Here is a 12,440-nt window from a genome sequence, read left to right as displayed (position 1 = left end):
ATAAATTATATGATAATATAAATCTTATTTTGTATCTGGAGCATTTTGTAAAATATTGTTCTTGTATTTTATATAAATCGTAATATTAGTAAATTTAAATTGATAGAAGAAAAACGTGCATGGACAAAGAAACCTCTCAAGTCACTTCAATCTGAAAATATTATGTAACATTTATATGTCTCCTTAATCTTAGAATATTGATATTTTTTCTATAGGAGAAATGCTATGCAAACTGTCATACTTTAGCTTTCTTGAAGATTTCAGTTAATGAGCTACTCACCTAAATGATCGTCTTAAGAGACACAAATCAGTTGCTAATCCCCCACTTTCCAAGTTATTTATGATGATAAACTCACCTGCTGTGCATTATAAAGTACTAGCAATGAACACATCTCATGGAAATCAGTTGTAATACTGGTATGATAAGCAATATTCTTTTCTTTCCCTATATATACACTTGTTTTCTATCATTATAATTCCACCAGCAAAAAGGGTGTGGAGGCAGGCTGAGGCTTGTCTCCTGTACTGCACTGCGGTCCAGGTGCAGTAGTTATAAATGAATACACTAGTGAACAGTTTCAGGGGCAAAAAATTCTCTTCCTTTATCTGGGAAGAACTAGATCAATTTCTTCCACCTCTTTTCCTGATAATTTGTTTTGGACTAACAGCAAATTTAGAAATAGGAGCAGAAAGAGATACTTTCTCCACAGCAATTTAACCCACTTAAAAGGAATATGAGGAGCAGCTAATTCTACTGATCTTTTTCCAATAGGTATCACCCGACAATGAGGAAAATACAGAGAAAATTACTGCATCAGGCCAGACTCACTGGAGATGAATGAAGAAGAGAATTACCCATTATTTATCAGAAATATATATATTTTTTTTATTTCATCTTACTTTATTTTTGTTCCTTTTTATGTCATTTTGGAGAGTACAAACTTTACAAGATGGCAACGAAACAGTAAGAGAGACAATCTCAGATCCCGATATTTCACGCTGCAGAAACGTATCATCATTCAACTTTTATGCTTCACAGCATAGAGTGTTTCAGTGCTCTACAAATTACAGAAAATAAAGACAAGATACACATATGATGTGCACTTATACAATGAACATAAATGAAGGGCATACTGCTGAATGTAGTTCTTACTTCAGTACAGTCACCAATTTCTCTCCATGGTTGCTTCTCACATACTAATCCTTTCCTGTCCATTGCCACTACTGGTCCTTCATAATCCAACTGATTTCAACCACAAGATTTCTTCACAATTCTCTATATGCTTTCCTCAAAAGTTGTCACAGCATTGCCATCAGACAAAATAACAATATCTCCAAGCTAAAAAAAGGTCCCTGACACGAGAATTGGCAAATATTTTACATCTAAACATTCATTAGACAAATATAATTTTCTGGCATTCTCAGGTTCAATGCAGCTTTTTTGCAATTGCTTTTCATTTCATACATCATATTTTTCCTTGTCTTTGATCTCATTAAACATGCTTTTGATCTCATTAAACAGCAAAGCCTTTAAGTGACAAACTCATAAGTGACAAGCACTAGTTGAAATGAAAACAGATAGAACAGCACAATTTTTCTCTGTCTCATCTTCCCTCCATTGAGTGTGCTGGTATGGCTGGTTATTGGTCTGTTTAGAACTCTGCACAAATATTGAATAGGAGGGAAAAACTTATCAAGCTTTGGATAATTGCTCGAAGATGTAAAGAAATTCAAAGGAAAAGGTTTTTCCGTTCTTTCTAGAGGACAACAAATAAACACAAATATTGTAATATAAATCACCTTGTTCAAGAAATCAATCTGTTGTATCAGAATAGTTTTTTAATGATTAAGATCAGGTATGTAAAGTGTGGTAAGTTTTTTTAAGTGTAAGTCTTGCTCTTCTGCACATTGAAAATAAATAGATCTAATCAAAACATCACATACAAATCCCAGTCTGGAATGAAATAAGATGTAAAGCACAATTGCTTATCTGCTTGAATTGGATTTAGTAAATGGGTAAACAAATAGGTGTTTCCTCCCTTTTCAGATCTTACACCCAGGAATTCAGCCTCCAGGAAAAAGTTCTAAGCCATGAATGCAACCATTTAAAACATGTTAATCTAAAAACAAATGAGACCTGGAAGAGTCCTGTTGAAAAATTTTTCCGAACAGAATAATTTTTAATGCCCTGCGAAACCACATGTAAAAAAATGCATAAACAATTGGGTTAAATGTAGAATTTAAATAGCCAAACCAAACCAGAGCATCGATGAGAATAGGAGGTATAACATAATTCATAAATGGATTGGTAGCTGTAAAGAAGAAGAATGGAGTCCAGCAGATGAGAAACACTCCCATTATTATGCCTAATGTCTTAGCAGCTTTCCCTTCTTTGCAGAATGAAATGTGATTCTTCATTTCAAATTGCACCTTTTTTTTGCTAATTGCATTAATGGATCTTGCCTGCTTCTTGGCTACAGAGTATATTTTCCTATAGATGTACAGCATAACAAATCCAGGAATGTAAAAAGATACTACAGAGGCCACAATACCTGAAGTTTCACTAAAAATGAGAAGGCATTCTCCTGCACAATGGACATGATTATAAATCTTTTCTGCCCCTCTCAAGTTCAGGTCTAGAAAGATCATCCCAAAAGCAAAAGCAGCAGGGACTGTCCAACTTATGAACACCATGACCACAATAACAAAAGTATTTATCTTGGATTTGTATCTTAAAGGATCACACACAGCATAGTAACGGTCAATGGATATGAAGGAAAGGTGGAAAATAGAAGCTGTGCTCAGCATAATGTCCATGCTCGTGTGGATCTTGCAGAAGAGCTCCCCAAAATACCAGCAGTTCTCAACAGAGCGCACCATACTGCAAGGCATGATGAAGAATCCCAGCAGGAAGTCTACTGTAGCCATTGAAAGTATCAGGAAATTAGTAGGCGTATGGAGCTGCTTGAAATGTGATATTGAGATGATAACTGTCAAATTTCCAACCACTGTGGCTAGAATAATGCAAACCATGAAGATATACATGGAAACACGGGTACTGTTTGACCAGCTGCTCCTTATGCAAGAGCCATTTACAGATTCACAGCACGGTTGCATCCTTACTGGTGTCTCAAATCCACACGGGTATGCAGAAAAAGTACTGTTTTTCCTAATGCTGAGGTAAATTTACAATGGTTTTTTCCTCTTCTATATGTGGGGAGAGCTGCAGGGGTGGAAAAGAAATGGCAATTTTAAACACCTTCATTTAGCTGAATGTGTAGGAAATTCACATTTCATTATTTATGAAGGATGAACACTGTGCAGCCTGCTGAGACCAAAAAGTTTCCACGAGCCTTGTTTTTTAGGTAAATGGCACTGACTCACCAGATCAAGTTTTCCTGAAAAATTCTTGCAGGCTCTAGCTGTAAATAGAGATGTAAGTAAAAGATCTAAGAGGAGAAAAGAATTTTTCTACCCTTTTGCTGCCAAAATATAATGGAAGAACCTGACTAATCTGAAGCGTTATCTGCTGTATGAGCAAATATCTTTTCTGCTGGGCTGCGTTGTTTTCAGTGCTAGTAGTTTAGCACTGTTACGAGTATTTATTACGTTAATACTGTTTTTAGCCAAAGCACAAACATGGAAAGAAACATTCTGAACACAGGTTTAGTTTGCATCTGAGGACACATATATTGCTGTCCTCTTGTGTATGCAGTAGCATGTCCCTTTTGCAACTCTCTTTATGAAATCTTTTAATGAAAGTACTTAAGCACTTGGCAAGCAATATTCATTGTTGAAGGATCTGGTTTCCTTTTAATTAACAGAAAGATAGTGTTATTGTGAAAAATAAAGATCATTAGCATATGTTACTCAGTAGCACTACATTATAGTATAGAATGATTGTTTAAGTCAGAAAAACACTGACCTGGCACTTCAGCCAGGACTAATTTAACCCATATGCTTTGGGACTTTGCTACCTCTGGTTATTTTAGATAGAACACAACAAAATACCATAAAAATTTTCCCATATTGAAACAAATGTTATCACAAGCACACCATGCCACTGAAAGCTAAGTGAATATAGATGATAAATGGTAGCTTGCAAATCCCTGACAGCTACCCTGGGTTACAGAGAGGGATTTTTCAAGTAGGGCCAGGCAGTGACACCTGAGTGCCAGGGACAAGGTGCATCCAAACCTACAGGAAGTGTGAAATCTAAAAATATTTTTTTATTTATTTGGTTGATTGCTTATTTATTTATATTAGGGTGTTTGGCTTCCCCCTTTTTCTGCCTACTAATGTTTAACACAATCTCAGCTCTTTTTCACCTTGCTGTAACTATCACTTTGTATACCTTTTCCTTCACTTTTTGTCAGTCTCTTCATGTTTCTTGTCCTGCCTGTCATTCCTTATTTCATCATTTACACCAAGGCGAAGAAAACACAGCCAGATGGATACTTATTGACACAAATTTTGAATTTTCACAGTAGAAAGAATTAAACACCAGTTTAGCTGTATATACTGGGCATCATTACAAAAGTTTCAAGCCCATTAAGGTTATAAATGTGTTACATAGATTTTGAACTTCATTTGTTCTATATAGTAAATTATTTAAACAAATCTGGTAAAAGAGTCTATGAAGCCAACTAAAAAGAATTAACATGTTATCTCTAGTTTTCTTTAAGATTAAAAATTTTAATAGCTTCTCTGTTGTTCTCTGATAGAAGAACTATTTAGCCTAAAGAAATATGATCTCTCCTGAAAATTGTTTTTCTTTTAAAAAAGTAATATTCTCAGGGAAATTTGTATTTTTTTTTTTAAACAATAAGACGAAACTCCAACCAAAGGATTGAGGAAACTGAGATCAAGTGAGTAGCTTTGCATGAAATGGAAAACTGTGTCAAACTGTTCAAATGAGTTGACCTCTGAAGAAGTTTTCAAAAAGAAAGCAGAATGCTTCCCTTCCATATACAATTACAAAGGTTAAAATTTAATAAGGTGGAATTATGAAGAAACATACATTTAAAAGCCTGTTCTCCTACCTTTCTCCCTTTATGCTGGGTAGAATTCTGCTCTTGATGCTCATTTGTTTTCTTCTTGTTGACTGGCATTCCTTCCTTCTAAAGACCATCTCAAAAAGCAGCTGAAAATCTTCACCATCATAACAGTTCTGGGTAACACACATTTTGAGAGGACAGGCTTTTAAACCACAGCTGGAGCAGCCTCCAGAAACCCCCCCTCATTGCTGGAGGGTGTTGGTGTGATGAATAATATTCTTGGCTGTTTGACTCAGGAGCAGCTGTTGATATGAATACTAACTCAAACTGTTTATTTCGTCACCCACTTAGAGAACAAAACCATGGCTGTTACACTCACACTTGTTTAATGGGCCTTATTTATAGGTAAATTGAAATAATTTGAAGTAAGTTTACTTGTTTGATTAAACGTTATGATCACATTGTGAGCAGCCTAATATTATCTAAGTAAAGAACAAAAGACACCATGTAGTCCCCCTTAGCTAAGTAATATACATAAGTATAGGTAGGTTACAGCAGTATGTAAGATTTTCCTGAAAAGGCATATTGTGAACAGAGTGACACGGAGTGTATTTACCAGCCTATTTCTGATTACTGTACAAATAGGCTGAATCTAATAGCCTCATCAATTAACAGCTATTTGCAAGATACAGCTACTGAAAAAGTGTTTTAAGTAAACACCTATTATTGGCTGTACCAGACTCACGGACAAGAAGCATTGATTTTTTGCTCCACAAAGGACCATGCAGCCTTTTAAAACAGTGATACTGCTGAGTATCAAAGACTGGTGACCATCAGCTAAAACCCAGTTACACTGGATGACTCAGGGGCATATGGAATATGGTATCTTAGGATACCACTTCTTGCAAACTACTCTGATGACCTGGATTAACTGTGTTATGTTATGTGCTCAAAAATCAAAGTTAATGCAAGCAACTCAGTTCTTTTTTTTTTTTTTTTTTGAGCCTGCACTCATAGACAGACTGGCATATTGCACTGCAAGGTTCTCCTTGCTATGGGAAGAGAGTGTTCCAATGAAAAAAAGTGCAGAAAAAATGATAGGGCTGAGTGAGAAACCACTTAAGAGAATCGAGAGAGTATGTCGAGGAGAGGAGCCAGGTCTGATTTCTCAGATTTGAGGGAATGTGAAAAAGACATTTTAGGTACCCAAATACTGGACTCTGAAAGAGGCCTTCACCCTTCTGAAACGCACAGCAGTGTGCTTCCTTGCAGCCAGGTACTTCTCTTTGAGGAGTGAAGGTTTAGGGCTTGGTAATTACTGTCTTGACATATAGATTTTATAGGAAGGTAAAATTGAGGGGAACAAATCCATGTTGCCTTACTCTGAGCAGAATTCATCATTATTAAGAAGTCTGGTGGCCAGCTCATTGTGGGAACTTAGTCAAAGGCCATCCATGCATGAACACACTGCTCTCCCTCCATGCCCTCTCCTTTGAGTGATGCAGTGGCCAAAACTCAAGGGGACAATCTGAAAAGGCAACTCTGTTTCAGGTGATTGTTTCAGAGGCATCTCCCTGACAACAACCAGCAAAACTCTGGGGGTCCCCCTGCGTCGAGGGAGCCTTCTCCTGCCCTGAGCAGGTCTTCCCTGCTGCAGACAGGCAGGCAGCAGCCAGCTATGGAGTGTGGGTTTTGCTCTACCTCTCCTCAGGGCCAGGCAGGAAGTCTGGTCAAGGAGCGTTTCCCTCCAGTTCCTGGCTTGCAATAAAATTCAATTACAACTTGTCGTTCTTCCTCTTACATGTGACATTTCTCCAGGACACAACCTGCTTCTTTTTAAACCTGCTGAGGACTTTGGAAGTGTTAGGAGTTCTCAGGGAGATGAAATAAAATGAAGAGGAAGAGTCAAAACCTCATGATGCAAAACAAAATGTTGCAGGGTTTATCAGACATACTGTCCATATGACAATTGTATCTTGTCTGCCAGCACTGTGTGCTTGACACTGGAATTTGCTGGTGGCGGTGAAGTTCAAATAAGAAATCTGAGGGCAGCCAGTTTAAGCACAGGTCCCTTGGACAGGCCATGTTTGCTCTCTTGTTGACTACCAGCATTGCCTATATACTTTGAAATAACTAAGTGACCTGGTGACATTAAAGGACAATTTTGTCCCTGCTATCAATGCGACTGGGCTCTCATCTTGACTTCACCTCTAAAGAAGAAAAGCCTCATCTGTGGAGCTGGTCAGCCTTCCTGCTCCTACCAAAATCCTCTTGGGGCCAAGGGCTGCAAAACACCTAGCATGTACTTTGCAAAACGTAGCAGGGGGACTGCTCTGGGGCTGGTTGGTGAGCACGACTTCCCTCAGCAGGGATGGGAGTGGCATGGGGTCCAGCAGGTGCTCCTCCAGGCAGGAAGCTGCCTGCAGTTGGAACTGCTGGAGACCACACCATGAAGTCTCTGTTTAGACTGTTTTGGGAAATGCCCTTCCCTCTTCTACCGAACACAAACCCACAGGCATAGTGTTTGATATTCAGTATTTCAGTACCAGCTTGTATTGCAAGACCCACACGCATTGGAAAGGACTGAACCACAGTTCTAAAGGAAGCTGTGAGCATGGGGAGGGTGATATTTAAGGGTATGTTTGTTGGAATAAAAGTAAAGCAGCACCTTTTAAGATATCAAGATAATTAAGTAGTTAAGCAAATGTCTGCTAATTTAGAGCAAGAAGGAACACTTTAGCAAGAAGCTTTCATGCTGTTCGGGCAGACACTTCAAACAGGCATTTTCTTGCGCCTTAGAGCTGATGTGGATCATGAAAATATTCACAGAGTTGTTATTTATAATATCAAAGAGAAATATGTCAAGCTCTATTTTTGTGACACCTCAAAGCACTTAAAAATAGTCAGTGTTTAACAGTCTTTTGAATCTATCACATAATAAAGAAGCATCAAAATTCAAAGTAAAGACTTCACAAAATTGTTGCTGTGGCTTTCTATTCTGAAAAACTTGTATTTCTGCAATAAGTAGTTTTCAGATTTTTGGAAAACCAACAAAAAGAGATGTTGTCATAGTGTCTAGAATACCTTGGGCCTTCTACTCTTCTTATTTGTTTGTTTTTAATACATAAAATAATTAAAATGAAAAACAGTACAGAAGGGAATGAAAACAGCACTTTTGCCAGACATCAAACCCATTTGAAAAATGTGTTGAAAAATCATTCTATCCTTCTTGTGCAAGACTGTGGAAGAGACAATGTAAATGGCAAGGAACAGAAAAGGGAATGGAAATATGAATGGTTACCATTAAAAAAAAAAAAAAGCAGGACAACATTGATTTCTACTGTAATTACTTTAGCTTGCATTTCTGTGGGTACAGTTTGGTCATTTGGCAGAAAATATAATTTTACAGTATCCAACAGACAGAGGAACATTGCTCATTTCCATATGGTTCATTTTAAAAACTGTTTCTCTTCCTAAGTTTCCATTCATATGTTTGAAATTTAGGAAAAATCACAAATTGCCAATAAACTATTAGTTCAAAATAATTATTTCATTATATGTGTTAAACAAGAAGATGTGCCAATGACTAATTTGAATGTTATTTCTGTAAACCTCATGCAATTCCACTGAAGCTAGCCTGAAATTAGCCCAGATTTATACCAGAGGAATTTAAAGGAGAATAGATGAGATGATTGACCTCTAGAACTTTTCCCATGGTTTCTATACTTAGTTTTCAGTGGAAACCATCACTTTTCCTTGCCAAATAAAAATAGCTGTTTATACAGAGTGATGTAATGTTTGTGCTCTTTCTCAAAGTGTAATGCTTAGGATGAGGACTATAAATCCAAACCCCAATATAAATACAAATCTCTGAAATGCACAGAGGAAAAGGGATTCCAAGAAAGTAATGTTTTAACAGCAAAGCAAATACATCCATATGAAGTTGAGAAACTGTCTCTGCACAGGGTGCATATTTGGTAGCCCTGCTAAGTAATGCCGTAATGTAGTTCATTGCCTTCACTCAGTAGCAAAACTGCTCTGCCAGAGAGCAGCACCAGGGCTCCAGAGGGCAGAAGCAGGCCCTTGCTTCTCGCCCTGGCAGGGCAGGCGAATCACCCCGGCTGCTCTGTGTGTCCAGAGCAGAGACACATGCACAGCAGGGCAGGTCTCTTATGCCTCTCCAGTGTTTCTGTGCATCCAAAATCTAGCATGAATTAATTTAGGACTTTGACTGCTTTGTCTATATTTGTTGACCTCTGAACACCACCTCCAACAAGAAGGCAAACACAGAGGAGGGAGGAGTTGAGCAGTAAACAGGTATGATTCTATTCTGTCCTCATGGCCCTCGAATAACTTCACAGAAAGTAAAGAGCCTTACTCAGAATTCATAGCTGTGCCTGAAAAGTGTTTTGCCCCCTAGCTATGTTTCTCTTTCATCTATTGGGAATGGCTTTAAAATCATTCTCTCAGCTATCACCAAAATCTCATTGCTGCTGGTGCTACTGCTGTTCATTACAGAAAGAACACAGTGATTTGTGCAGAGTAACAATCTTACCTTCAGTGCTAACTATAGTAGATTCATCTATGAAACAAAGTAATATCCTAGACTAGTATATTAGCAGCTGATAGTATTTCAGACTGCATGACACGGAGGCGGTACCTTCTCAGGAGTTATTTCCTCCTCACAACCTGGCAGAGCCTGTGGACAACAGCGCAATAGTGACTCATCCCACGTGAAACTCCCAGCTGAGTGGTTGCATGCTTGGTCTGACTGGTTTACAGCCTGATGGAAAAATCTCATCAACAGGATGACGTAAATCTAAAATATTCAGAAAAGATAAGCCTGTAATAAATCTATTCTGACACAAGCCACTAGCATACGCAAAGATTAATCCATTTGAAGTAAGTTAAAGCCAGGCTCAGGGAAAGAAGCATACCAAATAAAGAGAAATGTTCATTGTGGTCAAGGTACAGACGGACTTAGTAGCACTGAACTATTTTTAAGATTGTCCAATGTTTCACTCCCTCCTTTCAATTTTCTGTAATGTTAACAAATTTTAACAATTTCAGTTATCTTTGAAAATTTTATTTGTCTATCCCAGACTGGACAGTTTCAAAAAACTCTAAGCATAATACTTTGACCATATTTGAGAACAAGACTGATTAAAAAGATATTGTTTCCTTCAAATGAAAAATTCTACTAGTCAGTTATTTGTGATGCTCTGATGCTTATATGCTTTGTAGCAGGGATTTAAGAGGTGTTGCTTTCCTATTTATATACCTTTTACCATACCAGAGAACTATACCTGCAGCTCATTGACGGCATCCATCATCTTCAAACAAGAGGTTTAGTATTGCTCTGGAACCCAAGAAGGAGCATTCTTCTTTCAAAAAAATTATCCCAGAGAGGAGGATTGACCCACTTCAGGTCAGTTTGTGTGCATCAATTGGTGGGCTGTACTGGTAGAAAGCCAGGCCTTTCAGCTTCTGCTCTCCAGAGGTTTCTCTGAGCCCTTAGTGGGACTTGTGGGGCTCAGTTTGTAACTTCTCCCTGGGGGTTTGGGGTGGGCTTGGGAATTAGTAAAGTATGGCACTAGCAAGGTGGCACAAGAGAACATCAGGCTGAACAAGAAGGACAACTCTTGGTGAAATCAAAGTCTTGAAATGTCACATTCTGGTCAGGAAGTGTGACTACTCCATTGGAAGCCACTGAAACCTTAAGTTGGTAAGAAAGGTTTATATGTCAGTAAGCAACCTCCTGTAGCCTCCATTCTCATGGACTGTTCTCTTTCTGATGCTGAATTTGACTACAACAGACACATGCTGTTTTCCTAGAAATATTGGACAAATTTGACTGCTTCTAATAGTCCATTTGCAAGCCCAATAGGCTGCAGATTGCAGTGCTACTGTACTGTGGGCCATTTTTAAGGGGGCAACCTGGCAGTGCCATCTTTTGCTTCCACAGTTGTTTCCTGCAGCAGGAAGCAGCAATGCTGTGCATGAACATCACTGGTATCATGTCTCTGCAGAAACAGCAACTCAACTAGTGCAGAAATTCCCAGTGTCAGAGGCTGTACCTTTTCATGCCTACCCTCTGCTGCCCAGTCTCACAGAGACATGCCTGGGCAGCCTATTTTTTTCACCAGAAAAATTTCATTTATCTTCTCAGTAGGTGCTGTATATCAATTAAATATCAGGTCACCAAAGAAGAGGTAAATCAATTTGAATTTGATTTATTACTTTTTATCAAGTTCTTGCTTGCTAGCGGTCACCTGTTCAATACCCATGACACTGAGAAGGAAGAGATGGCAGCAACAGGACTTTTAGCTGTTTAAGTGTGCCTCTACCAGCTTGCATAACTTTTTGTTCACGCAGGTGAGGACTGGTGAAGAGAAAGTATCTCTCCTCCTCTCCCACCTCCTTTTTTCATCCTCTATAGTCCATTTTGTTCTTATCTGCAATTGCTACTGATTCTCCCTTCCACATTGCAAGTGTTTGTAAGAAATCTAGATTTTAGCTAATGATGAGCCTTAGAAAGTCAAGGAGGAATACAGGTCACATCCTTGGTGACAGAAGGGACAATGATCTGTAAGAATAGACTCAGTAGAAAACAAGAAGCATTGTAAGACTCCCTTGGCAAAACACAAGAGTCATTACACTAAGTGTTGCACAACCCTTCTGTTTTTTGTTTAGTCTAATACTGAATTTGGAAGAGTTCCTGCAAACAGAGGTTAATGTTACCATGAATACACAATCTAAAAGGCTTAGTGTAACATTAAAAATTGACTCAGAAACTCTTCAACAAAAAAAATGTTTAAGCCTGTTGTTAGATAATGATGACTCATCAAACTTAAGCTTTTATACAGTGCTTATACATACAGACATCGGATACTCTTGAGGAACAGCTAACTGACACCAGTTATGAAAGGCACCACACATATTTTTTTACTCACACCTGTCAAAGGCTTTCTGTCATTCAGCTTAGCTACCAGGAAGTACATCATTATGTATTAATGGCCTTCTTTTCACAGTTTGCTCTTCCTTTTCATATCTCACTGTCAGATATATTTGATGCCTTCTTAGGCAAGAATAATTTTTCTTTTTAAAAATAAGTTCCCAATGAACTACAGTGTATTTTCACTATTTGTGTATTTTATCTATTGCAGCCAACTCAGCTTAAAAACATGTCTGAGAAAATTGGAGAAGACAACTACTAATGAAGTAGGGAAGTTTGTATATTTTTGATCAATTTTTCTACAGTTTGTCAGCTGGATGACAAACTAAGATACTGGGAATTTTACAGGGTCAGTGCACTCAACTTTTGCAGAGGTGGGAGCTATATTAGTCACCGTCTCTGGACTCTCCTGGTCAGAATTGATGACTTCCATCTACAACCAAACCCACTCAAGTGGTGTGAGAACCTCCATGAGGGACATGGCTGAT

The 12,440-nt window shown here is 38.2% G+C and overlaps 1 protein-coding gene across 1 annotated transcript; it reads right to left on the bottom strand.

Annotated features, from left to right (window-relative positions):
• Positions 1-934: 934 nt before the first annotated feature.
• On the bottom strand, positions 935-3,196 carry LOC135410586 (trace amine-associated receptor 1-like). Its single transcript, XM_064647352.1, has one exon. The coding sequence runs from the start codon at positions 3,115-3,117 to the stop codon at positions 2,116-2,118; it is 1,002 nt and encodes a 333-aa protein (XP_064503422.1). The 5' UTR covers positions 3,118-3,196; the 3' UTR covers positions 935-2,115.
• Between the last annotated feature and the right edge of the window lie 9,244 nt (positions 3,197-12,440).

The sequence above is a fragment of the Pseudopipra pipra genome, chromosome 3, assembly GCF_036250125.1.
Source record: "Pseudopipra pipra isolate bDixPip1 chromosome 3, bDixPip1.hap1, whole genome shotgun sequence".
In the NCBI taxonomy this organism is placed as follows: Eukaryota; Metazoa; Chordata; class Aves; order Passeriformes; family Pipridae; genus Pseudopipra; species Pseudopipra pipra.
The sequence above is the reverse complement of the archived record's forward strand: the minus strand, read 5'-3'. Positions and strand labels throughout refer to the sequence as shown.